Source organism: Ips typographus, linkage group LG16 (genome assembly GCF_016097725.1).
Source record: "Ips typographus isolate SLU linkage group LG16, UJ_Ityp_2.0, whole genome shotgun sequence".
Taxonomy (NCBI): Eukaryota; Metazoa; Arthropoda; class Insecta; order Coleoptera; family Curculionidae; genus Ips; species Ips typographus.
Window position 1 is genome coordinate 9,082,739 of NC_138437.1, and position 27,999 is coordinate 9,110,737.

At 33.2% G+C, this 27,999-nt stretch overlaps 2 protein-coding genes across 8 annotated transcripts in view; one reads left to right on the forward strand and one right to left on the reverse strand.

Moving 5' to 3' along the window:
- Nucleotides 1–375: 375 nt before the first annotated feature.
- On the reverse strand, nt 376–27,996 carry LOC145738806 (uncharacterized). Of its 4 annotated transcripts, none has more exons than XM_081993871.1 (4): nt 27,876–27,996; nt 2,946–3,101; nt 1,036–1,203; nt 376–582 (listed from the first exon to the last, which is right to left on the reverse strand). In XM_081993871.1, the coding sequence occupies exons 2-4, from the start codon at nt 3,021–3,023 to the stop codon at nt 424–426; spliced, it is 405 nt and encodes a 134-aa protein (XP_081849997.1). In that variant the 5' UTR covers nt 3,024–3,101; nt 27,876–27,996; the 3' UTR covers nt 376–423. The 4 variants fall into 4 exon arrangements, with proteins under 4 accessions (XP_081849997.1, XP_081849999.1, XP_081849996.1 ...); XM_081993873.1 differs by lacking the exon at nt 27,876–27,996 and adding an exon at nt 5,122–5,231; XM_081993870.1 differs by lacking the exon at nt 27,876–27,996 and adding an exon at nt 3,243–3,415.
- Nucleotides 22,115–27,999, forward strand: part of LOC145738805 (neurotrimin-like) — a 42,502-nt gene continuing 36,617 nt past the window's right edge. For all 4 annotated transcript variants that reach the window (XR_014180868.1, XM_081993866.1, XM_081993869.1 and 1 more), the window contains exon 1: nt 22,115–22,241. Coding sequence is in view for 3 of the 4 variants with exons in the window: in XM_081993866.1 (XP_081849992.1) it covers nt 22,157–22,241 (85 nt within the window). In the remaining variant the exon portion in view is untranslated. The remainder of the gene's footprint in view (nt 22,242–27,999) is intronic.

Genomic DNA, 27,999 nt, shown 5'->3' on the forward strand with positions numbered 1-27,999 from the left:
TAAGTTTTTCTAACCATTAACTCTGAGACAGAATACGTTTCATTGATCTTCCTGATCTACACTCAACCTCTTGTTACTTATTAAAACATACTTGAAAAAAAAAAGCAAGCACCTCAGTGCATAATAGCGATTCTCTCAAAGTTAACATAGACATTTTCCATCTAAAGTAAATGGTAAGTGCAAATCCATTAAGACCATTTAATTGCATTATATTGCGGCCGCCATTAGTGTCACCCGCTTTACTACCTTGCACGTAATAGTCTTTGACGTGTTGTAAAATGTTTATATTCGAGTATGATATGCAACACGTACTTTCTACACAAAGTACGGCACATTTTATTTTTATTTTTTGTAGTGGTTTAATAAAGTCGAGGGTTGCGAGTTGAATTTTTTTATTACGTCAATTAAAACTTTAAAAAGCAATTACATATTTTTTAACCGGAATAGCACTTCAACATCCACACAAGATACGAGTTTTCCAGCGTCTAAACCTAATAAACGAGCTCTTACTATGCGCTGGTGAATAGGGAAGAACGACATGAAGCGGCTGTGAAACGGCATATTGACAACAGTATACAGTCCCTGGAAATATATAGCACATATCAAGTAAAAATGTTATCAAGGATTACAGTGAGAAAGAAAATACGAAGCAGTTAAAATAAATCTTATTGAGAGCAAGGGTGCATAAAATTTATTTAAACACCCAATTTGAATTTTAAAACCTGACTCGCTGCAGAAATAATAAATTCTAATGCGGATAAATCGAAATAATTTGATGGTGGGTCTTAGGAGATTAATTAGTAAACAAATCCGTTTAGATCTCTTTATGGAACTTCTAAAACTTTTCAGGCCATATTGTGAAGGCGGAGATTAGGATTAACTTTTATTTTGATGGTTTAATTACGAATGCAGCGGCATAAACAGTCCACGTCAAAAGATTAAAACTAAAACTTTAAAAACGCCCTAGTAATAAAGAGGAAAGTAATTGGACTATGTGAAAAATTTCTAAAAACTCTTCAATTTAAGGTTGCTTACCGGTTTAACAGGGCAGGTAATTTGTGGTTCTATTTTTTCCAGAAACGTGGACCAAAACTGATTTTTTTTCGACAAGAATGGACAGACGTCTGCAATTCTATATCCTTTGAGAAACTTTTCGCAACTGTCAAAATTCTCAGTTTCACACTTCCAAAAGTTGAATTCCATCTGAAATAAAACCTTTTGAGTTAAATTGAATTTTTCGACTTTTTGAAAAATCGTAGCTCTTTTATTTAAAGTCGCAGGAAATTCGTTCCAACGCGCAACTCAAGGGCTTTTTTTGTGCTTATTTCACCTAATTTAATGTTCTTTTGTATAAATATGCCCTTTGCTGTGCATTAGAACCCTTATGGAGCAAAATAAAAATTTGCCAAAATTGCACTTTTGACAAAAATTGAATTTTCAGACTTTTTGAAAAATCGTAGCTCTTTTATTTAAATTCGCAGAAAATTCGTTCCAACGCCATTCGAAAAAGCATAAAAAATACTACAAAATGGGTTAAAAATGGCCTCTGTAGCTCCTCCCGTTACCGAGATATTGAATTTCAAAAAGTACCTAAAAAACCTCTCTAATACCCCCCCATTCTTTCAATTTTTTTGAAAAGTGAAAAATTTTAAAGTGCTTTTTTTGTGCTTATTTCACCTAATTTAATGTTCTTTTGTATAAATATGCCCTTTGCTGTGCATTGGAACCCTTATGGAACAAAAAAAAAAATTGAAAATTTTGACAAAAAATGGCATTTTTCGAATTTCTGAAAGGTTCAAAGTGGTTATTTCCCTTAATTTGAGGTCCTTTGGTATAAATATATCCTTTGCTGTGCATTAGAACCCTTATGGAGCAAAATAAAAATTTGCCAAAATTGCACTTTTGACAAAAATTGAATTTTTCGACTTTTTGAAAAATCGTAGCTCTTTTATTTAAAGTCGCAGGAAATTCGTTCCAAGGCCATTCGAAAAAGCATAAAAAATACTACAAAATGGGTTAAAAATGGCCTCTGTGTATGTACTAAATCCTCTGTGTCTCACAAGACAGACAAGACAATCTCGCTTCCTATTTCCTACAACTACCCTACTAGAACACTTACACATAGCATAATCCTCAAAACTACGTTAGACTAACTTTTTTCTTTTTTTTTAATATGTTATTTTGTAAATACTTTACCTAGTTAAGTTATACTTTATTTTGTAATCATATTACAGTATGCATTTCTTATCACATAGGCAGAAAGACCAAACTGGTCGATAGCCTGTTTCGTTGTAAACGAAATATATATATATATATATATATATATTGTCTGATACACAATATATATATATATATATATATATATATATATATATATATATATATCGAACAGTCAACCATTTATCAAAATTTGAATTTGTCTACTTTTAGATGTTAAACTTGATGTGGAAAAACTGTAAATTACATAAACCAGACACTCAGCGACTACGTTCAATCAATGATAGGTTTAAATGGCAGAAATTAAACTGATAATCTTGGGAACAATTAATAATAGAAATTTCTAGACAGCTCTCTCTCTAACGCCTCCCTGATTATATTTTAATTATAGAGTTCTGATTAATCCTGTCGAGATCTACACTTTGAGATGTTCACCGAAGAGCTGCAGGCCTGGAGAATACGGCAATTTCAGATTCCGGTGTTATCCAAGTATCGTTCCAGTCTATTACAATGCTTTCCATTTGTGGAGATTAAGCTTCAATCTAAACTTTTAAAATACTTTTATAAGTCTGTTCAAGGCTGTCATTTTTGTTTTGGCTAAATATCAGAATATTAATTTTTACATACGAATATGTTTTGTTGCTTAGTGAATAATAATTTAAAAATAATATAGATTATTATGGAAAAACCCATAAACCACTTTCCTTGATTTTTAATTATTAACTTACCCCAAAGTTCTTAATTTCCGTCTTTACGTTTATCTTTAGATTAAACATTGCATCATCCAATTTTGAGTTGCTGGCCATTTTGACCTCACCCCATTGCAGTGGAAGATCTTCATATTCCTTGCAATTGTGGATATGCGAAAGATGGATTGTTCTGTCCTAAAAGTTGAGATCAATACTGAAAGATTTAAATAATCCGGCAATTTAAATAATAGGACTATTTCTGGTTTTAAAGTATGGATATCCAAGCCATTACCAGTAGATGTATTCACCCAGGGGAGTTGAATTTCTCCTACATACCTCAGATTTAGCTGAGGGAGAAAAACTGATACACAATAATAAACCAATCCAAAAAATCCACATTTTGCAACTAAATTAAATTTAACAACAACACTCAGTTTTGAGTTACTACTAGAAAATAAAGTTTGCTATGATGCCAGCGATTAAAAATTAATGTTTTGTTTGATTAACAGAAACTGCTTGAAAGAGAAGCTTGTTTATTTAAAACCTACTGGCAACATTGTAATTCCCGTCAAAATGAAATATGAACACGCTAAATTGACCGCCTATCTACCCAAAATCTCTTTACCTATTTCCTGTGAACATTACTGCCTTTGACAGATTGAAATGCGATAAAATAATTACTTAATAATGAACATGCATTTATAGCAAAATTTATGAACGGTCAGCATTAAATTGTACTCAATTACCTTGATTATTCGCAAATATATCTACTTAAATTTGATTTTGAAGTTTGAACTGATAAATGGTTAGTTTAACTTTCTTTCGAAATAATGACGTTGCCAGTAAAAACCTGTTCTGAATTAACTGGTTATTATATGTATATCGTCACTGACGTAAGTATGTTATGTGCAATTTGTGGCCGAAAACAATATAGCTTCTAATTCTGTGGAGTTTGGTTTTGAAATATTTCAGGAATATTGATGGCTTTTTAAATTGAGGTAGTCTGAATTATCTTTCGTGCTGAATATATTTTTTAGCTGTAAATTCATTATTCGCGAAGGCTGAGCGTAAGATACACAAGTCTAATCATAAGAATAATGAATAGGTGAACATAACAGAGTTTCAGAGGTAGACAACGTGCGTTCCTTAATCCCTTAAACAATTCATAAATCTTAACTAGCAAATCCTTGAAAGGGTTGTGCGGCAGCCCATTCCCCAGATTGGTGGGTAATCACTTGCTCATTACTTATCCGCCTAACTATTTACATGCCATCCTGAGACAAATCGTTATTCTGGGCTTATCTCGAACATTTAGAGACTCCTGGATATTCGTAAAACCTTAAAACGGCTCTTTCCTGATATTCGAGCAACGCCTCTAATGAATCCCGTCGCAAGATCTTTTGCATTATTTAAACATTTTCGCTTTAACAAATGGAAGAATCCCGATTTATACTATTGAGGCGCTTCTTTTAGAGGATTTCTGGATACTTAGCCTTGAGGGGTAAAACGAGGAGATTTCCCCTGACAACGACTTTGTTTTAAAAACGTAGAGAAAAGAGGAGGTATTGACTGGCGTCCTGCTGATATAAATGATTAGGAAGGGACAGTAATTATCATAAATCAGTTTGAGTAAACTTTACCTTCAAGTGAATATAATAAGGTGCAAATCCTCCTTATCTGAAGAGATTTAATTTGGAGATAATACCATAATTTAAATTAAACTATGCCATTAAGATCCTTAAGCTCGTTTCTGTAATCGATACAAAACGAATTGGCAAGAAAGAAACCAGAACGACCCTTCGGTGTAATCAATAGCAGAAAGAGAATAATGCTACCGATAACTTATTTAATGAGCATTTCGCGTTTTAGGAAACTTTCTGAAATAATTCGGGAACGGTCTAATATCATAACAAACAAATTACGATTTGTTAATAACTTAGGCACCTTTCATCGACGCCTTGCACCGGATCTGCTAATGCGATCAAACCGAAAATATGGATTCAAACCAAACTGAAATATTTCAAATTTCAAGTAGTGGATCATCATCACATAGCCGGATCCTTTTCAGCTGGTGAAGTTGAGCAACAAATCCGCAAATGCAAAAACAAGAGCGGACTCGAAAATTTAGGTCTATTAGGGCTGCCGCAGCTATTTGTGTGGCTTTTTAACTTTGGTTGGTTCACAGAAAGCAAATGTTTATATTTTTCTTGCGTACCTCAAACTTGTGCGGAACTAGAGTTATTTGCTTTCGTCTTTTCAGGATTGAGAGCTTCTCTTCCAGTCACTCAAGCGTGACGTTTTCTGCGGTATTATTTATCTGAAAGTGAACCACGTCCTTTTATTATTTAATTGTTGAGCAAAACATATACAGGTGTGGTAAATCCAAAACCGACCATAGGAAAACCGTGTAACTGACAGAGAAACGAAGACAGTAAACGAAAAAAATACCAAGTAGGCCATATTTTCAGTACGCTGTTGCCAAAATCCAATACCGTCGACAAAATTAATTTTGTTCTTGGATTACTCGATAGAAAACATTATAAATCTAGATCTCCATTTTAAATAGGAGGCCATGAAGACACAAAATTTGACATTTGATTAAAAGCTATTTCGTAGAATCCGCCGCCGGAGGGAGCCACTTAATTTTTTTCTAAAAATCACATGACCTCATGATTACAAAATTATACGCAGGCCACGTGATTTTTAGATCATATCGCGTTTAGATCCGAAAGAAAACGACTAATTACTAGTTGTCATTGTTGTTGTCACTATGACATCTATTTTGAATTTAAAATTTGAATATCGTTCACTAAAGTACTAAAAAGTATAGTAAAGTTGCATATTTGTGTTGTTGGTGAGTTTTGTGAGTGATATAAGAGTGTCAGTTTAAAGCTTATGAAAACCTTGTTGGAAATGATCTAGTTTTTAAACTCTCTCCATGAAAATATTTATCAAGTGAGTATTGTTGAATTACTTTTTTGTTGATAAATAACTTATTAGCTGGGTATACAGTATAAAATAGCATCACAAATAACATGTTGTGGTGTTATCAATAGTATTATTGTATTTGCATTGGTAAAAGCAGGTTCACCATTATAGTCCGACTTGCTAATTATTTACTATAGTACACACCTTTTTATCAAAACCTGATATTAGCAAATAGAAAAACAATAAAACATTTTACAACTTTTGTAGAGTTTCGGTTGTTTAATGTGAAAGCACACCAAATATAATATACAAATATAGCCCGCTTAGCAAAACATATCTAGTGTACCATGCAAAACGCCCTCTCGCGGATAAATTATCGTATGGTCGGTTTTGGGTTTACTACACCTATATAAAAACTACTATCATTTTATATTTATAGTACCGTATTTAGAAATCAAGTCTTCAATTTTGCACAAATATAAAAGTTTAAGCAAACTTTTCCCGTATAACTGACGCTCAAAGCAACATTCTGAAAAGTCACGTCTTACATGGTCTAGACTCTAGAGGTAGATAGTTTGTAGCTTTCCTGCATATGGTGAGTTGCTTTGTTCGTAATTAATTGCATTTGCCAATATCGGTAACAAACCTCGATGTGAGTTATCCTCGTATCGGATTGTCGACATTGTTGCAAAATTGCGTTTCTCGGTTAATCGCAGCCAATGCCACCTAGAAAAGTTTTTTCAACAAAAAAAAAACACACCCAGTGCAAGACCCAGATTATTTTGGTCGTCAAACTTTTGACAGCCAATAAAGTATATTACTAATTTGAATTGCAGGTCCATAAATTGGAAAGATTTTTCGTTTTGCGCAGCAAACCAGAATCGAAATCCAGCACGAAGCGAGCCGGATGTACGTTCGTAATAGGATTGTGTAGTAAAGCAATGATCTAATAAAGCACGGCACCTTGGGATCTGACTCGGGCTCAATCCAAATCAATTTTGTAATTAGAGCTGCTATGCCGGCCCTGCGTCCCAACCCTCATTTCATGATTGGAAAAATAACTTTACTTTCATTCTTGATGTTCTTCCCTTTGCTGCTAAAAGCAGTAAAATAGATACACATATACCCCAATCAGTCGAGATCTTTTTATGGATGTTAACCGGTAATTTTGTTCGGGTGTACCATTAACATAAAAGCTTTTATATTAATTACTTTGGTACTTTAGAGGCCAAGACGTCATAGATTACAAATCATATATGCCCAAAATTGATTATACAACCTTTTTAAAAAATGTTGTAATGTGATTTTATTCAAACTTAACTTTTCCGACACATTGTATATACCCACCTACATTTTGTATTTATTGCCACTAGAACCATTAATTTTTTACACTTTACTTTTAAAGTATCCAACTTTAAAATTAGTTGGCCAGCTGTTTTCTTTAAAAAATGTCTGAATATTCTGCACGACAAAATGATAAAATATTATATTAATAGTTCCGGTACATAATTAACGAATTAATCCTATACGGGTAGACTAAACGTTAAGTTGGCAAACTGTCGAAGACTAATCTATAATTTAACAAAGTTTGTCGTTAATCTTAATTTACACTTACGTCTTCTGTATGCACGTTACGTCCTAGTTTAGTTAAGGCACAAAAGTTGAGAAAGTATGTGATTTTACTCGAACAGACGCCAAATGTCTCCATGTAAAGATATGAGCCATGAAACTGCAGTTTCTGTGGCCCTTTAATTCCGGATGTATTTCTCAAAAGACTCGTTAGCTCCCTTTAGAACATAACTTTTATTGTGGCTCGCTTTTAGAGCGCATTTTCTTTTGTGTCGAACTTTAAGTTACGTTGTGATGTTAGTTGTATTTTTGTTCTTCAATAATGTTGTTAGTAATGGATATATAGCCACTCTTGTTTAAATTTAAGAGAAAACTAAAAATTGTCTCCTTAACGGTTCGATCTAAAGCTATCCCGGCTTATTTTATAACTTTAGTCCGTTAAAAAAACGCCTGCAATGTCTCACGTCTGGATCGGGGTCGAGGCGCGGTAGATTCTTCTTTTTGGGCCAGATGAGTTTTGGATGCTATAATGGATTTTCAGTGTTTCGGGATGCATGACGGGCTAAAGGCGTTAGTCCTATTTTCTGTGGCCTAACCAAACTTGGAACTGGATAACTACAATTGACAATAAAGTTTATAATGCAAACTTGATAATAATCCCCTTCCTAGTAATCCCCGTTTTAGTCACCCTTCAGGGCAACATTATTCCAAACTGACATCTTTTATCATTAACATCTTTATAAAAAATAACCTAAAAGTGTTTAAAAAATAAGCAAATCCACCATACACCCATACGTGGAAAGAAAACAAGGAACATGCATTTACGTCATAAATTTTTCACCTGAAAATTTCCCAAAGAGCCCAGGCCCTGTTTTCGTGGTTACCCCATCAGCATCTTACATACACAATTTCAACTGGCTAAATCAAAACAGTAAATGACGCTTTTATTTCTCTGTTTTTGTGCTGTTGTATTTTTAATGGGGTGGAGCAAAAAAACTTTGCCATGTGATGTGAACGGTACGTCACGTCGTATTACATTATTGCACTGAATCTTTTTTGCATAGGACCGGTAAGGTTTTGAATGTATGTGTTAGTAGTTGTCACCTGTTAATATAACTCTCATAATGCATCTGCAGTAATGTTCCAAGTTGGTTCTGCTTGCACTACGAAGATTCACCATCTGATGGAGGTTCTCGATTTTAGTGACTGCGTATTAGTAGTGAAATCGAGTGGTCTTTAGATTATAGTTTTCCTCGTACTACATGCAGAACACCTCATGGTACGATGGGAAATATACTACTGCCGGGTACAAAAGGGTAACTGATGAGGAGTAGAGGCTCAGAACCCATAGCGAACCGAAAAGGCTTTCTATATTATTAACAGTCATTTCAAACTATTTTCGAAGTTAATGTTTTAAACATTTTTAATAAGTATATTTTTTTAATGAACAAAGAACTAAAATTGATTTTTGCTGGTTTTAAAAAGGCAAAAAATATATTCCAACCAAAGAGAAAACCTTTTGAGCGCAAAACTCTCCAAAATACTTCGTAACGACTTGCAGCTTTCTTTCCTTTGTTTTCCAAACTTTTGTGTGGTGAGTAAATGTTCGAAATAAAGTAATTAATTTACCACTGGGCCCATTTATTTTCTTCGAAAGTGCACTACCGATTTTAACGCGGTTCCTAATTAATCGTCGATCATCGAGTCATTCCAACCGGGAAACTATGTTTGAAATTACTTTGCATTACTGAGTGATAAATCAGTCATAGGTTGTAAAAGCGACAGTTTAAACCTTTTGATGTAATTTTGCTCTTTGAATCATATTACTTTTGTTTATCCTATTTTTACTTAATTCATCCAAGTTTAAATAGGGTAAGTATTACTAAAAGCGTCCTCTTTAGAGCTTTAGAGAAAGCCTCCATCCAAAAACTTTCTCTAATTAAATTTTCAAACGCTAACGTAATTAAAAAGCCAAAGTGTTCGGGTTTTTATCTGAAAGAATGAATAGGAAGCCAATTAGTGCAATTGAAGTTTGGTATTTACTGCACTGATTTGTAGGTGAAATAACACTATTTCCTTTTTCTCTAAGTAGATAGAAAAGATAGATTCAATCAAGATTTTTCTCTCACTTTGTTCTAGGATAGTGCTTCGATGAAATAAGGAGTTTCGTGCTAAGATGCACCCAAACCTCTAGCATTATATTTACATTTTGCAACAATATGGCTTTAATTTATATTGGCTCTGCGTAACCACCTTACGTTGTGTTTGCGTCTTACACTAAACTCTAAACTCAGGTTACTACAATGGGGCGTGTTTATTTTACAGCTCGTGACCTGAACTGAAAGCAAATATGCATTAATTTTCGCCGCATTCGTGCTTACACCATAGTGTTCAACAACTTTCTGCTGTTTCCTGATTTGCGCTTTCTACGGTCCATTAAGGATTTTTACAGTCACTGCTCTTATCTTCGCCTAATTACCAAATAATATTATTCTTAATTAACCAAAACCAAAAAAAAAAAAAACAAAAAACACTACTTATTTATTAGTATGTGTACAATTCTATTACTGAAACATTAGTACAGTGATAAGGTAAAAACGAGTTATACAAGTGTAAACCTAACAACGAAATGCAGTAGCTCAAAAAACCTCTAAAGCGCTCTTAAACAGGAATTAACAGTTTACACGAATCGTCGGATTGCTGGCAAAATGTTGACCTAAGCAGACCCGGAATCTCGAAGCTTTACTGCTTACAAATCTTTCTGTAAAGTACGGTCTGGGTGCCTTTCCGGCACCGTTTAAAGCTTCACCGATTCAGATATTAAACAAAGAGATATCGTGCCCGCTGCTTTATTGCAATGTGTAGCTTTAATTTTCATATTTTAGTTTTCCCGACCACACTCGTATCAAGGGCTTATAATTTGAACTCTATCATTGATATTAATTAAATTTCTCTTCGCTGCTAGCGGAAGCTCGTGTGATTTATTTGCATTTAAATATCTTACTATGAGGGTTAATTTCAACTGTCAGAGTTGGTTGAAGATAGTTTGGTAACGTCCAAAAATTCCAAGCTGAATTGGTGTTGAACATAATAAAGAAGATAATATAATAGGTTTTATCAAATTCTTTTCCAGAGTCACTTTTGCATATTTATTAGACTTAAACTGTCATAATGTAAAATATGTTTTTATATTAACGGTAAAACGGTGCGCTAATGATGATAGATTCTGACTGGCTGCGGTATAAGTTATTTACCTACTGAAAGCACTGCGCTCGAGTTCTAAAGGGACGACGAGGTCTTAAGAGCTTGTCAAATTTCATTTGAAAAATGCTCGCGTAATTTCTTTAGTGTTTACCATCCAAATATCAAAACCACAATCAGTTCATGCTGAAAGTATGTGTAAAAAAACGACTTTCGCCGCCTCTGCCTAAACAATACATAAAAAGATGATACATCACTTTCTTCATATTTTGTCGCAACTGCCGTAATCTTAAATTCTTTAAAGAAAAGATTAATTTAACGTCATTTATATTCTTTAAATTTTCGCTGACTTAACCGTCGCCTTGACGGCGAATAACTTATTTATCTTCTTACAAAAAAAGAAAAAATCAGACCGTACCCATTTAAATATTTTAGATACTAATTATCCTGTTACTTCACTTTTTAAATTCACTTTATTTTGCGACCGCGTCTTTATTGTCGTTTTGAGACACGCCTGATGCTGATGAAATCAAATTAAAACGCACAAATGGTTGAGGTTGACGTAGTTAAGAATATCATTTTGAAGGAAAGTAGAGACGTTAATTGCTGCAGATAGGTGCACTAAAAGCGTTTTACTGTCTCCCCTAAATGTTTCTTTATAACCTTTTTTGTTGCCGTATTCTTGTGTAGTTAACTTTTAACTACCCACAAACATTTTAGTTGCAATTGGAAACGATTTTAAATTTTTTCAATAATTGGTACTAATATACGTATTGTAGTTTAAATAAGATGGGCGTTATTAATCGGATCATGAATATTTGTAAAATAAACCTACATGTACTCTACTACAGTGCTAAAAATTATGCTGATAATTAAAACAACTAACTAGATTTATTTTAACTTGTAGTCTCTTAAGAGTGAAAATACTGCTTCAAGACAAAATAGAACAGATGTCGTGGAAATGAATGCCGGTTTTTAGTAATATATGTTTCAATATGTTCCCAGTTTTTAAAAAACGAGCTGTCCACTCGGATTTATGTTTTATCTTATAACAGAAGTGATCGAGAGGACTTTCTTTACTATTTCGGAAAGTGATATATAATTCCAATATGGCTCGTTTCGCAGTGGAATGACTGCTGCTTGAAGACAGGGAAAAACGACATTTTTTTGTTTCTAACAGTGGTGGATTTAAGAGAGAACAAATTTTAATATTGTATAAGATAAATTTGCGTACAAATACGAAAATAATACCTTTTTTATTTCTAGTGAATATTACATTAGTGACAGGAACAATTATGTAAGTACTGTTATCGTTAACTTATAAAGGTTTTTATAGCTTCTTAACAGTATTTTGAATTTTGTCTTTATTCATATAGCTATAGTCCACTGTAAGTGGAATCGCCAAGCTTGATCATCCCGAGGTGAGCGGCATCGCAGCGGTATTCCGTTAAAGATATTAGCAAGATGCAAGGCACGGTTCTGTTCACTGCTCAGGCAACAGATCGGCCTTATGAAGTGTGACTGCACAGCTGCCGCTGACGGCCCATGGAAGATATCAAATATTGAGAGAAAATTCACTGCGAATAAGTATGAGCTAACGTCCCTTCGAGTTCAGTAAAGGCAAGGGATTTTGTCTTTATTACGGCTTTTAAAATTATTACTTTTACACAGGGTGAATGGCTGATCTTTCCAATAGATACGGCTTACGGTCCTCTTATATTTCGTCACTCGAACTGGGGGAAATGTTTATTTCATCGTCTTTCACTTTCAAATATGTTAAGCATCGACGTAAGAATCACATGGTTTCTGAAACATGGTTGTTCAATCATATCGATGTAGAGGAAGAATGTAAATGATCGAAATTAAATTAATATTTACCGTGAATTACAGTATCCCACATTAAACAAAATCAAGCAATAATCACTGGAAATGGGTAACAACGCAAACATTCCATTTTAACCTAGTTTAGTTAACTGTTGACAGAAATGAAAGCTCTACTGCCATTTTCAATAAACATAAGTCATTCCAAATAAGAATTAAGAAATATATTCATAAAATGATGATTAACCTAAATTGATTTTCGTAACAGCACAATGTCATTAAAAACGTAATGTGTATGTAACGTAATAAAAACCGTTTTTCAAATACTAATTAGTAATTTAGGATGAAAATAATATTGAATATATCCATTGATAATGATACTTCTGCATTTTAAAGAAAAATAGTTTTTTTTCAAGCGGTCTAAAATAAGCCTATGTGTGTACCTATACTGCCGGCGTAGAAAGGCTATTTCATATCCTAGGAGGTAAAAAAATAATGTCCAGAACTTGATCCAGACTAAAAGCGTTGCATTTAGAAAAAAGCAGATGAAATTAATGCAACACTTACTTTGCTTGTCAGGCTTGGCTCTGCAATACAATCCTTTCATGTTCTTATTCTGAAATACAGTTTTTCTGAAGGTGTCAGGGCTAAATTTGTGATCAAATTCAAAATCAACATAAACAAACTGACTGACACAACACGGCTAATACGATAACAACACGAAGCTATTTCCAAAGTTGTCTAACAGAGGGCGTATCATGGCTCTCTAGCGTCATCTGTCGATTACGGTTACGCGCTCCGAATTTACACGGAACGCGGTTCTTGAAAATAGGCTTTCAAAAATGTTATCGGCCATTTGCTCTTGATATTTTTTCAGTAACCGTTATATATGTATATTTACCAGTCCGAATTAATCGGTTAACCTGGCTAGGAAACGATACACATCCTATGTTTACCTTATTACGCTTTCACTGTGTCATCTGTCAAAAATCGTGATGTCCATGGCACACTAATTCAAAATTCAAACACCTTGTACTAATACTACTAATTGCGTTGTTGTATTGTCAAATAAAGTTACAGTGAAGCCGTAAAGCGACCTAAATCGCCGAAATGAGTGATAGTATCCTGTATACATGCCGCTTGAAAAAAAAATAGTATACGTTACACGGACGTAGAAAGCCTCTTTCTACGCCTAATAACATAATATACTATTATCGAGTTGGTTCAAATTAGCAGGGCATCTCTAAAGACAAAATCCGTAACAAAAGCAATTTGTCTAACTGAATAGCCTTAACTGGTTTAGATAAAATGGATAGTATATTAAAGTTAAGTACATACAACGAGAGTACCGTGTTCAAACTTTTCGGATTTAATAAATAACCAGGGAAAGTTTGGTATATATTTTATTGCGTTGATTAAACCTTTAATGCGGTTTTAAGACTTGTAAGTTAGCGATTTCCACTGTAACACAAAAATATCTGAAAAACTAGTTGTTATTCAAGCGAGTTTTGAACTTTAATGTCTTGTAGCGCTAAAAGATATTAACCGATGTTTCCAGTTTGTTATGTATAACCGTCCATAAAAATTGTCTGGGTTTATTACTGAGGTTTGGTGGCCATGTTTTTGTATTATTCCCATGCATACTCTCGCTTGGCATAGAATATTCTAGAATACGAATATTGACTAGGAAATTATTTTTCAATTATGTAAAACCTAGAATTTAACAATCAATTTACGCCGGAGGCGGCACGTAATAGATACGGGCTCGGCTTTAAAATTGCTCCATCCAGGAAAGGCTATATTCCATATGAACGGCTTAAAACTTAGTTAATTTGTTAACCCGATTACAAAGTACGAGTTTAACAAAAATAGAATTATTGTAACATATTTTTCACTACAACCCCAGGCTAACGAGTGAAATAAAATAAACATCAATGTGATCGGAATTAAAAATGAGAATTAGGTCTAATAGTTGACTGTCATAAAGCTTATTTCTTTTTTGATTCGTGAATATCAGATAATTTGTTTTTAGGGATGCTATAGTATAAAATTTATATTACAATCTGCTGTAATAGAAATTAAAAAAAGTGTTTCTGAAAATCCCAGATAGTATATAGGGCACGAAATAAAAGAAAATCGACACAGAAGGAAGTCTAATAAACTTAACAGCTTTGTTCCCTACAGAATAGGAATAATTTACGAAGGACACTAAAGGAAAATTGTCTTCGAATAGTAGATTAGCCGAAATTTACAACTCCTAAATACCTTCGCACTTATTAAACGATCGTTAGGTCCCCTAAATTAGTGCCGAACATATTTTTCAAATTAAGTTGCGTGCAACTGAGAGGGATGGAAAAGGAAAAACTGTATTCGCCTTCCGACGAGGATTTTGGCAAAAATGTGCATGAATATTAAGGGCCTACCTGGATTGAAGTAATGGCACGCAAAAAGTAAAATCCCGAAATATATTTATTCAGAAAAGCTTCGTCAATTGATAGATTGCAAAATAAATCCTTCGAATTATATCGGTCGTATGTTTGCCTGGAAATAAAATCGCTAAAAATTTATTTCTTTGATCTGGATATTGACGGATAACGATATCTTTGCTCATTTTGGTTGAAATCACAATGATTACGTTTTTAACCAATTCAATTGAAAATTTTATCTGTGACAACATAAATGAAAATGCTTATAGAAACTTCTTTCGGACTCAATTGAGCAGGATTTAATCCAGAAAAATACAATGTTATTAGTTGTAATGTATTATGCAGTTATGATAGGCTACAAGCAGGCATAAGCCATTATTGTAGAACCGAACCTTAATCTTACAAAATGCCCCTTTTTAGGGCGCTCGGGCGCAGGGAGAATCGGCCATTTAAACTCCTTTAAAAGCAAAAAAAGCAATATTTGGCACTGCCCCTTCAATATCCAGGTCAAAGATATAAATCTTTGGTACTTTCATTTTGTGGAAAACACTCGACCAATAATTCGATAGATTTATTCTGCAATTTATCAATTGTGAAAACGCAGGAAATTCATATCTTTCCGGTATTGGAGTTCGAGCCAACGAATCTTTTAAAGATTATTTCCTTCGCCTGACTCTACTTAAAGAGGAATTCACTTTAATATTGTGTTTTGCAAATAGAAAAGGTGTCATCATATATTATATAAAGCTTTGTATTTTCAGAAGAGATTACAATAATCTTACAAATATGTTATTTGATGTAAAATTGTTACTAATTAAAACATTTTTGTGAACCCACAACCAACAAATATCAGACAGAAATAGAAATCAGTACAAATGATTGAAGTTAAATCGAGTCGAGAACGAAAAAGTGTGTCCTCGTTTGACGTAACAAATAAGGCCGCTTTTATTTTGTACGTTCAGATAAATCAAGGTTCGCTAATCACACCGTAAAATAAATTGTATGATTTTTCCTGTTTGGAGTCCCAATGTGCCTCTATTTACTCGACTTTATTTTATAAATCTAAGCTTAAATCGTGTGTCAATATGGCTTAGTTCAGTTTCTTGTCCTTATCGAACAAGAAAGGATAATACCGAACTATCCTGGCAGGCGAGAGAAACGGTCTGCGAATTTCAAAAGCAGAATAATCTGCCACTTTGATAACAAATAACAGCACAGTTTATAATCTGATTATCAAATTTCCATGTTTTTGGGTTAACCCATTTGCGCTAATTCATGTATATGCTCTATAATCATTTGGATTTTATAAATTTTTTTTATGATTACATGTGTACAGTAAAATTTCTGAAATATTCTACGCCACTGTCCTATCTGATTTGTTAATTATGACAAACCGCATTAATTAAGTACTTTATGGGTGTAATGTTATTAGGCAAAGGAAATAAACAATATAATTATTAACAAAAACAAACTTTAATTAATTTATGAGTCTGACAAGCCGAACTGTCTCTTGTCGTGACTGTCATTTTTATTATACATTCCCTTGACAGACTAGGAATGTATTCTGCACTAAACACATATATTACAATGGGGATGCCGAACAGAACACGTTATTAGATTGCGGTTTGCCCCATGTTTATTACCATTTTATTACGTAGGGGTTTTGAAGCAGTAAAGTACTCATTTAGGCTAACCAAACTAGCAAATGCTACATCGATTGCCAACAAATTGCTGAGATAATATTAATACTTTAGCAGAACGTAATTATCATCTCTGTCTATTTAGTGACATATTTTCCGAATAAATTCCTTTATTTCCTATTAGTAATGGAGAGAGTACGAGTCGCTAATGCACCAAAGCTATAATCCGAATTTAATGTGGGTATGACAATTCACCCTTACAATAATTAATAACTAGCTTGTTGGTCAACAATTAATTTCTATTAGGGAACGACTAGGTAATAACCATCAAATTTGTCGGCCCAACTTAATTTGTAACTCGTTGAGAAAACTAGATAAGATGTTTTTAATGACTTTGATGATTTATTAGTGGTTCTGTAAGATGTTACAAATAACTTTATGGGATAATGACGACTTTTTAAGCGTTTTTCTTTACGACTTTCTCACTTAATAACAATTACCACGGAGTTGGCGACTTGGATATCACTTCGGATCTTTGGCATCGTACGAGTTTTATAGATGACGAAGGAAACAATAGGAACATCTCACTGGCATACAAATATAGCGATATAGAAAATGGGAGATTGGATATAGGGAGTCAGCAGATGTGCAAAACTGTGAAATAGACAACTACTTGAAATACGATCGAATATGCAAAATACAGCTTTTCTAATACATTCTTACAAAGTGATTGTCGTTCAATTACATACTGGAAAATGTAATTATTCATTTGTTGTAACCATTGGACGAAAAGATCTATCATGCCTATAAGATTAAACAGAATCTTACAGTCATAAAAAAAATGTAAATTATAAAGTGAAAATCATATACAATTAAATATTGAATTATGATAAACAAACAGAAAAATATTTCTACCGTCCTCTCTTCTTGAAATACGTTCGATAGGATATGAATACAATTTAGGTTTCGCAACTATTTAAAGCGGTTGCTCTGAAACAAGAAGTGAAAAAAATTGTGAGGGTAAATCAGTAATTCGAAAATTTTAAGCCTCATATATCCTTTCGACAAAAACCATGAGAGGAAACAATTCGAAAAGTAGATTTGCCGTAAAACAAATAAAACAGGTTGTATAAAAATCCAACGAAATCGATGAGACAAGGGCTGGAAGATTAAAGTCAACAGATTGAGTCTTTTGGGGAATTGGAGAGCGAAACGGAAATAACGATGCGTCGCAATGAATGCCTCACTATTTCACCGCTCGACCAAGATTTATTTTTCTTCGGTAGAGATTTTACACTAAGCTGGAAAAAATTACATCAGGGAATTAAGCTTTTCAAAATATTTTCGATAACAGTGAACCGCCAAAGCCATTGTGGCGTTGCATTTATTTAAATTACTACTCGACGTCTCTGCGAAGCCCAGAACCGAACCAAACATTACAGATGAAAAACTGACCATGTGATGCATTCAAAATTATTTGCATTTGAAATATCTAAACTGTTATATTAAAATAAATTTTATTGTTTTATAAAATTTTCCTGTATTGAATCATTTTATGTAAATTGTTGGAATTACAATTCCAAAAAAAAATTATACTAGCAAGCAGAAAAAAAATCAAAGGGTGCTGTAATCGAAATAATATAGAGTTTTAAGCGGTAGTAAGACAAAACAATGACAAAATGAACATTTTTGGCACTGGACCCAGACTAGCAGAACGGAGCAACGGCTCTATAGGGGACGATTACGTCCACTTCCGAAGAGAAAACCGTCAAGAATCGGTTCCTTTGGGGGCGACTGAATTATTTTGACGCTGAAAACGGGAAGGAGAAAGAAAATTAAGAAAGAACTACCGTCAAGATAATTTACTAATAGGTATTGAGCCAACTTGTTTAACTCCAAAGTTTGTTAGGGTCAAAATAGCCTTCAAAGTTCAGGTGCAAATGATTGCCTCTAATTTTGTCGTGGTGGTGGTAAAAATTTTACAGTTTATTTTACAAACTAAAGGAGGCTGATAGTAAGGGCAAAATAGTATTAAGTATCTCAAAAAAATTAATTTCAAAGTGAAAGGAGAGAAGAATTGTTTGAATGTTGAAATAAAGAAATGTATGTTTTGTATATTCGTCTTTTAGTCATATATTATTCGATCATATAAAGCTAAATAGCATTTGTTAAGTTAAGTTAGTTAATTATCAAACTGAGAGAGGCTAATAGTTAGGCTATAAAAATATGATATTTTTTTACTGTTTCAACATTTTAATAATAATAAAAAATGTTACCGTAAAAAATACATTAAAATGGATGTCACAAATGAAAAAGTTTCAATTAGGGGGTTTTCTTTAAAAAACCATTGGCAACCGATCCCAGAGAAAATGAAAAGAACGATGCAGCAGTAATCAGTAAAAGCATTGAGTCTATTGTGAACATTCTATATACGTTTACAAAACCCATTGCAGATCGGAAAAATAGTCAGTCAGCGTATTTCTTGAAGCTTATTTCTCAGTAAAATTTGCTGCGCAATTAATTTGGGATATACAGAACTACCTAACTGGGATATGCTAGTACAGAAGGTCAAGGATTCGGAAGTGAAATGGAATTTGTTTCAGATTCATTCAGAATGAAACATGGTGATTACACTCTATAATCCGAAATATATGAAATAACGTTGCACTTTGTTGGACTGCTTTGCCATAAATAAAGCGTCACGGCTTTAGTGTTTGGGCTAAATTAGATTCTGACTGATATTTGAGTTTTATTTCACTGGCCATTTACTTCTAGATTATATCAATTTTTTTCGATATAAGTCCAACAAGAAGTTTATAATATTTTCGAAATGCTGGGCGAGGCTACTTAGTAAAAACTTCCGCATCTTGGCTGCCTTAGGTATAAAACTTCTAAAATTACGAAGAAGAAACTCTAAGCTGCAAATCCTACTTAACTCAAAGGGCTTTATAATTTTCATCCCTAAGGTTTTGCCGGCGTTAATGAATGTTTCTATATCGTTGTATATTCTTATCATTTCTTATAATAAAAACAAAACTTGGTCTAGCTTCTTTCGTTGCGGTTAAAAGTTCTTTGAAACATTGACTTTCAACCATTATTGCTACAGATTAGAGTTTAATCCATTTAGCGCAAATAAAATTGTAATTAACTAAAGCTACTTAAGGCAAACAAAACAGTTGAGTTGTGCTTATTAAGAAGCAACTTCCGATTTAATTTTTAAACTATTTGTTCTCGAACTCATAAATAATTTATCAAATGCTTCCTCGAGATCTGATTTAGGCATCTGAAGGGCTTTAAGCTCATCACAAATTTCTGTACACCAAGAATGCATCGAATAAAAGGCAAATATATGAAAATGGGATGGCTTTTTTACGTAAAGTATCGTAGAAAATGGGATTCACGCACCAGCCCAAAAGATAAAACATCTCAAACCGGAGAAATTGGTTGGCTGCCAAGGCAATTTATTTTTTCGATATACATTGCATGTCTGGTATAAATTTGGCTTAGTGTGTTTTGTTTCTAGTTGTTGAAATAGCAACCAGGCAATCACTTTGTTTTGCCTTTCAAATTCATTAAAGAACTAAATATTTCGGGGGCTTCATAATGTTAATTTATCGGCTTTGGTTGGGCATTCAAAAGGATAGATTTGCGTGAGTAAATCTCTTATAACAAGGGTATGACCTACAATGTATAATACCCCACCATTCTTACCTCCCACTATCTTCTTTTTTTGTGCTTATTTTACCTAATTTAAGGTTCTTTGGTATAAATATGCCCTTTGCTGTGCATTGAGACCGAGAGTAAAACGTTAAACAGGGTACTGAGATTTATGTGGCTATCACACTAGTCAACATTTACCAGGATATTTGGTTTTTACAACAAAAATTCAGTTGTTAAAAAGACCTTAAATATTTTGCTCCTAAATTGCGAGACACGAATGGAAAATGTTGGAGTGTGAAATGTTTCCCTAATTTCATTTTCATTCATTTACATATTTTCGCAGTTTTTATTGTTTCAAGTATACACTGAGTAGGCTTTTTAGGGTAAAAATATTTCACTGCAAATATAAAAGTAATCGGCCCGTTTTAAAACTGGGACCGAAAATTACTTCGCGTATGTGCGCTCATTTAGAAATGTTTTGTTTAAAAGCCCACCACTTTTTTGGGGTTGAATTTATTAGCCTGTTTTTAGGATTCTTTTTTAGCTTCATTAGGATCATTTATTGACTTAAAATATTTCAATGAGGCTAATGGAAATATTTTGATACATAAAAAATTTGCGAGAACAATAATGGACGGTTGATTGAATAAATGGATTGTCATGCTGAATTTACATTGGTTTGTACGTGCATCTGAATGAATTTATTGTCAGTATGTAGATTTCTGAAACTAATGTGGCAGGACTGAGTCACGGCAGCTTAACGGTTTTAACAATGACAGGTTTATTAAATTGTTGCTCATCAAATATTGAAGACATCCAATAGCAATTTGATTTGCATTTATTTCAGTTTAACTAGTCGTAACGTTCAAAAATACATTTCAAAGAGCCTATAGATACATAAACAAAATACATTAAAAAAATATTGACTAGCCATCAAGTAATATTGATTTTAATTTAAAGAAAAAAAGAAAATAGCCACTTTCTTTTTTATTCGACTGTGAGGGGTTAAAATGGAGCTTTGCAATCCATTATACAATTTTCACAATGGAGTGAATTCTTTTTCCGATTAGGACTGCACCGTTTCCTTCTATTCCGCTTTAGTTTCAGTTACCACAGATGGTTTTTTGCACCAGTAAAGCTAATTAGGTTCTTTCAGTCAGTTGTCTTAAGAAACTGATAAAGATGCATAGGATTGTCTTTGGGTTATTGATGGCTCTTGCCCTTGCCGAAATTAAAACAAAAACCTTTCGCCTGTTAATCCGCCTATCGGCGGTTTAAAGGTTATGAATGTGCTGCTTGTATTCGGACCGCATTAATCATCAATGCAATATTAAATTATCGGGATGTTGTTTTCCGCCTAAATAACTTTCAAAATTGATAAATTTACCACCATTTTGCTACACAATAGCATTACTGGATCAAAACCTAGATTGGATTGATATCGAATTTGATTTAACGTAATGGAAGTTATTATCTTGTGCACTTAAAATTAGCACTAAAAAGTTTTTTATTTTATTTTGTAGTGTAGATTAGGTTCAATAACAGTTATTAGGTTGTAAAACTCATTAAATGTAAATGCAATCATCTAATTGCTACCCGATTAGATAGTTAAGCACGGTTACACTTGCTAACTCGTTTGTCATAATTTGTAAGCATACGATTCTCGTATGCTTACAAATTCGAAGTCTCGTTTTTTGTTTATGTCAAATAACTACTTAAATAATCAAAAACTTAATTAGAAGTCGTAAAATTAGGCTGAACGATCCTTTGTTTTCTAAGATGTTTCTATAACTCACGAAAACTAACAGGAGCGATATTTTTTCATTGTTAAAACAAGAATCTACGGTTCCGGCCAACAATATAACATGTAGATTGCCGAAAAGCACGTGGTTTCGGTGATTCTGCGCTGATGTAAACGCATTCCGGAGTCCCGGATTTTCGTCAGACTTTTCGTGGTTCTCGGGAAGATCGGCACGGTCCCGTATTGGGGGATTACGCTTTCGCGATGGCGTTTCCTAAGTTCGCGAAATTTGGGACTAAGTTTTCTATAGTTATTACATTGTATTTCAGTGGTTATTTAACTGCCTACGGTAAGTTTGATCATTTATTAAGTAGTAATTTTTTTCATTTGTAAAGTGAAACTACAAACATTTTAGTCTTGTTACCTCAGCGTAAATTCAAAACTTACATATTTCTGTTTTACCATTCGATCCAACTTGTAATTATAAACCTTTTTCTGCAATTACTTGCGAGCTTTGACGTAAAATTTTACAGACAAATAAATTCAGTTCAGCTCTACCCTGTTTATACTAAAACACGATATTTAAAGTCACTGCGAAGTATTGTAAACTATCAAATTAACTTCAACTTGAACCTGTCAGTTAATTTTCCTAGAATATAGTTTATTAAATAAGCCAACAATTTCAGTATTTTAAATAACCATCAAAATCTCAGCTTAAAATGATATAATAGCTGTGTTATTGCCATTCCTGGGATTAAATGTTGGTGGCCCCAGATTTTGGCTGAATTAACAAACATTTGCTGAACTTCAACTGTGCACCCCTTTGTTGGCACAAAAACCAACATACAGTCAGTAAACATTAAAAAAATCAACTATGCGAAACACCCCAAACAACACTACGCATCCATCATATTAATCATTGATCAATCATCAGTCCATCATCGCAAAAAATAGGCGATATTCCCATTGTTTGTTTTGTTCAGAAATTTAATTTCACGGAAACCTGCAGCCAAAAAGGGAAGATTAAAAAATTAATCAATTTTGTAATGTTAATTTAACAAATCAGTTGTGTGTGTGTTCATGACAACATTAATAAAGTTATCTCACCCTAAAATAATCATTAAATTGTGTTAACATAAAGCATTCTTATTGACACTCATATTTATTTCTTTTTTCTAAGTAAAAATAATTTTAAAAGAACTCAGTTCAGTCAGTTTTCACTCAGGGCATAATGACACTCAAAATGCAGTATTTGTCTATTTATAGGATGCATGTTTGTCATTAAGTCCTTTAACGAATATAGACAGTTTAAAAAAATGAATACAAAAAACAACACAAAAATCTTGATGATTATTAAACTTTGAAGATTCCTTCAGCCTATTGCAGTGTACTATAAAACTTTCTCTCAATATTTCCTTCATTAACCAATTATTTTGTGTTAATACAAGCCAAGCATATACTTTTTGAAAGTATTGTATACAACATTTTATCAAATAAGAAAGTTATTTAGAATCAAATGAATGAGTAGTATAAAAGGCTAATAACTCATTAGTCACGTTTAAAGACCTGCAGAAGCCAAAAAATATTACCAACCAATCAAAGTTGTAGGAAGAATTTGTTAAAATGATTAAGCTGGTAATTGCCTAAAAATTTCAAAAAAGACATGTTGAAAGACAGGATGTAAAGGCGAGTTCTTCTTAAATTCGCATGAATAGTGTGCGGCGCCTATTGTACTTCATATTAGGAGTATTGCAACAAAGGTTTATCACTTTTGTCGTATCCGGAAAACCTGTTGACAGCAAGGCTATGAAAAGAATTTTCCTGACATTACAATCTTTTTCCAACGAGCGCGAGAAAGAATTGCATGCAAGAAGAATTTACTTTTGGAGACAGCATTAGCACTTCCATGAATGGCTTTTTAGGTTTTTAAGTGGTGAAGTACAGAGCTCATTTTGTTTTGTTTGCGTAAGAAAGTTTCTGTTATTAAAAGTTTCCGTTATGATATAAATTACTGCCGCTGAAAAATAATCTTTATTAGGTATATGATACCGAGTAGAAGGTAAAAGTAAATTTTTCTTTTAAACCCAGATTCACATTCGTAAAAATGACTTGGTATATTAAACTACCTTGGAGATTTATACAGTTACATTCAATAGCCAGAATAAAATACGTTTTAAAAAATTAACAAAATAAAAATGTTTGTAATATGAACTAAAACAAGCAGTTTCTGCGGTCCGCCTTAGGTTTCTATCAACAGCAATTGGGTTGCACTTAAAACAGTTGAGACGAAGTCGTTGGTGGCTTCTTCAACGACCGATTTATTAGAGTGTGACGTGATTCACGAACCGTAATTGCAGTAATTGGCTTCTAGTTTAACTTACAACTAAAAGCTTCTCAGTATGTTTGCGGTATGATGACCTGATCACTTCATTCACCCATACTTTTCCAGCAAAACTTGAATAATAGGAATACGTTTCCTCCCAAAACAACAATAGTGAAAAATTTAATTTGTCAATTACAAGTGCTGGTATGCTCTCATTCCAGTTTACTTTTTATTATTTTTAGGTATAATAAATCATATGAAAAGCTAGTGGATTATCCATAGTAGACGCTTAGTGCATATGACAGTTTCAACTTGCTAGTCGACCACAAATAGCCTAAGGAAGTGTCAAGCTATGCAAGTTAAACTCCAGGCCAATTACTCCAATTTCGGTCCGTAAATCACTTTACACGTTCATAAATTAGACGGTGGAGAAGCCACCAACGACTTGACCTGAGTTTGTGCTTCTCCTATTTTAGAGGTGCAGTTGAGCTCGCTGAAAACTTGAGGTAGACCAAAATGCTGATCTATTGGAGGATTTGCAGTTACAAGTTTACAGTTGCGATGCCACGTGGAGACGTAAAATAAACTTTTTAACTTAAATAATGCATTCCGGGTCTTTTAAAGCTTTTTTATTCGGGAATATAGAGCCTTTGCAACATGTGGGTAATTTGAGCGAAAAGTCGATGCAAATGTAATTAAATAATTTTGTAAATGTATGCGATTAATCTTGTCTCATGGTGATAATTTAGTTGTATCAAGAAATTGTTTTAAATGGAAAACATTTCACTGCGGCGATATACATATGCATATATACCTTAACAATTCCATGTATACAACAGTAGAAATGCCCGAATGATAAACGACGCGTTTATGGAAATGACAAAATTGGCGTGCTTTATAAATTTCCCGCATTTCCTAGTTAAAATTAAGTTTTTGTATGGACCTATAAAGGAAAATTTATAGATTATAATTTGTACCATAAGAAATTGCTTTTGTATCGTAAATAAAAAAAATACTACAAATATGTATGTAAAACAAACATGTTCAGGTAACCCGTACATAAAGCAACAGCACAAAGCAAACAGCTCGTCGTTTCTCATCAATTAATTCATTAGCGGTTCAAGTATTCAGCAATTGAACTGCAGATATGGGGGTCTGGAAATTTACCTTGGGCACCCTAGAACATCAAGGATATTAACATATTTAAGTCTGGTGGATGCGCTGACCCGCATAATTACGTTTATGCTACAAATCAATGGCGACATTTAATAATGCAATACCATTAAAACGTCAATTTAGCTGAAATGATATAAATTTATGGCTCCCTGTTTCAGAAACATATTCATAAGTGTGAGTGTAACTTTTTGGTAACGTCGCAACAATGATTTTGAAACTGAATTACTGCATTGCCTAGGAATTTCAAAAGTTTTGCTCTTTTCTATCGAAGCAACCAGATAATATTTATAATTAATAGCGGCTTTAGTAAACTATTTAGGGCCAGTTAAGTGAAAACCAAGTTGGGCAGGAATTTAGAGGGTTTACCGAGATATTTGGATTTCATTCGATTTTACGCAAGTTCTAACCTAACCGGGAGTTTACCGTTTAGTTCAGATATTTCTACTCTAAAATAAATTTAATAAACCAATTTCAGATTAAATTCTTGTATAATATTTTTTTTTGTATTTGTTTATGGACAGCTAGAACTTACACAAAAGCATTGGTGTATCATATTCTCTCTAATTATGAATCATAAGCAAACCAGATGAGGTTAATTTAACACGTATTTTTGTTGAAATATAAAGTATTTTTGCTATTAAACTTATTTCAGCTTAGTGTTTTGAGTCTTACCTTCTAATTATTAAAGTTTGTAGCCTTCGTCCCAGTTGTTGATTTATATCGTACAAGTGACTAGCGTAATGAATTAGGTTTGCCATATTACCTGAACCTATTAAGATCAAATTATGCTCCCTTGTCAAATATGGATCGATTAATTGGAAACTTAGTGCATTTGCTAATTTATGAGATGTTTGGTCCCAAGGGTGAAATGGCATTAAAGACTGATGAGAATCAGAATTGAAATGTTAGAAATTTCAAGTTGAGGTGACAACATAACTTTTGACCCTTTTGGAGAAAATTCTTTTCTTGGGCACTTGGGTCTAGATTAAACCGTAAAGATAACGTTCATAACTAAATAAATTGTAAAAGTTTAAAAGTGTTTATAACCTTTCTTATGTTTGAAAAGTTATAAACGCTTCTGGTAACGCTTTTATCGCCTGAAGACAAACTTAGATTATACGTACCTCGTTTCTAAATTAAAATTAAGATAAAGTTTCTAGTTTGTGAAACCGTCGATGTCTAAAATAGCAGCTGTACAGGTTTCGTAATTTTAATTAGGCATACAGTAAATCGAAACTTTCCGGTTAATCTCAATCGGAGTAAAAACAGCTAAATATGCTCAAGTTATAAAGCCATCACATTATTGCACGGATTTGTGAACTCATGTACATTTTCCAATTATTACAATAACGCATTATCCATGTTATTATTCGGTTCGGAGGTATATACATATAAATCCCATCAAATTATGGAAACACGTGTTTCATGTAGTAAAATATGATGTTTCCTGCAACAATCAATTCAAATTGCCAATTCATGCAAATTAAAGTAAATGTGTAAATGCCTGTTATTAATGTATGTTTCTACTGAATTTCCTACCGGCTGCTTTCATTAGGTTTATACATATATTACATCAGGGTAAAAATAAAAGTTGGTTACAACATTTGTCTGTTAACTGTAGTTTATAATTGTACAATGTTTGAAAAAAACTAATTGTCAGTTGTATACACGACACGACAAACCAAAATCACAGGCACCCTTGACAATGACAGTTAGTTTTGTCGGTAATGGTGCATGTCAACTAAAGAATGTGAGTCTATTTCTCTCTGTTTCATACAAATAAAAAAGGATTAAACTATTCTATGAACGTATTTGGTTGCTTGATAAGATCATGTATTAAAGTAAACCAATTGAAAAATCATGCGTTAATGAACGATTTTCCTTTAATAGTTATTTAACCAACGAGTGTATTAATAATCGAAATGGTTTAAAGCGTGAACGCAGTGAACGCGTTAATTAAATTGAAATTATTAATTGCTGATTAATATAAGAGTTGGTTACAACATTTTTCCGTCGACTGTAGTTAATAATAAATGTTTATTATTCTAAGAAGTTTGAAAAAAACTAATTGTCAGTTGTATAGGCAATACGGCAAACCGAAATCATAGGCACCCTTGACAATGACAGTGACAGTTAGTTCTGTCGTTAATGGTGGATGTCAACTGAATAATATGCGTCTATTTCTCTCTGTTTAATACAAATAAAGTAGAATGGAACTATACTATGAGACCTATTTGATTCCCATTGATAAAATCGTGCATTAATGGGACTCATTAATGAACTATTTTGTATCCGTTATAGTCCATTAAAAAAGCTGTTAATACGTGGTCGACGGAAAAGTCCATTAAAAATAGTATATTGTACAACAAGGGTGAATAAGATGTACTTATCGCACGAGGACGAAAATTTGTCGGACGAGGGCGATATGGAAATTGGTCCGAGTTTTACAGGCTATTTTTTCTACGACTAATTGGAATTACTTACCAAATTTCACACAAATAATCACTCAATGTTTGAAACGTTTCCGTGTTTATATCAAAAAATAGCTATTTAACAAGAAGAGACAGTTGAAAAGAGAAAGCGAATTAGAGAGAGATAGACTTTCGTA

Bases quoted from the DNA above. Each gene is read 5' to 3' on its own strand.
- LOC145738806 (XM_081993870.1), bottom strand. From the start codon at position 3,305: ATGTGGATTTTTTGGATTGGTTTATTATTGTGTATCAGTTTTTCTCCC. The intron at 3,102-3,242 runs GTATGTAGGAGA...CTCAACTTTTAG, and splicing joins CTCCCTCAGCTAAATCTGAG to GACAGAACAATCCATCTTTC. The intron at 1,204-2,945 runs GTAAGTTAATAA...GTTTTATTTCAG, and splicing joins CGGAAATTAAGAACTTTGGG to ATGGAATTCAACTTTTGGAA.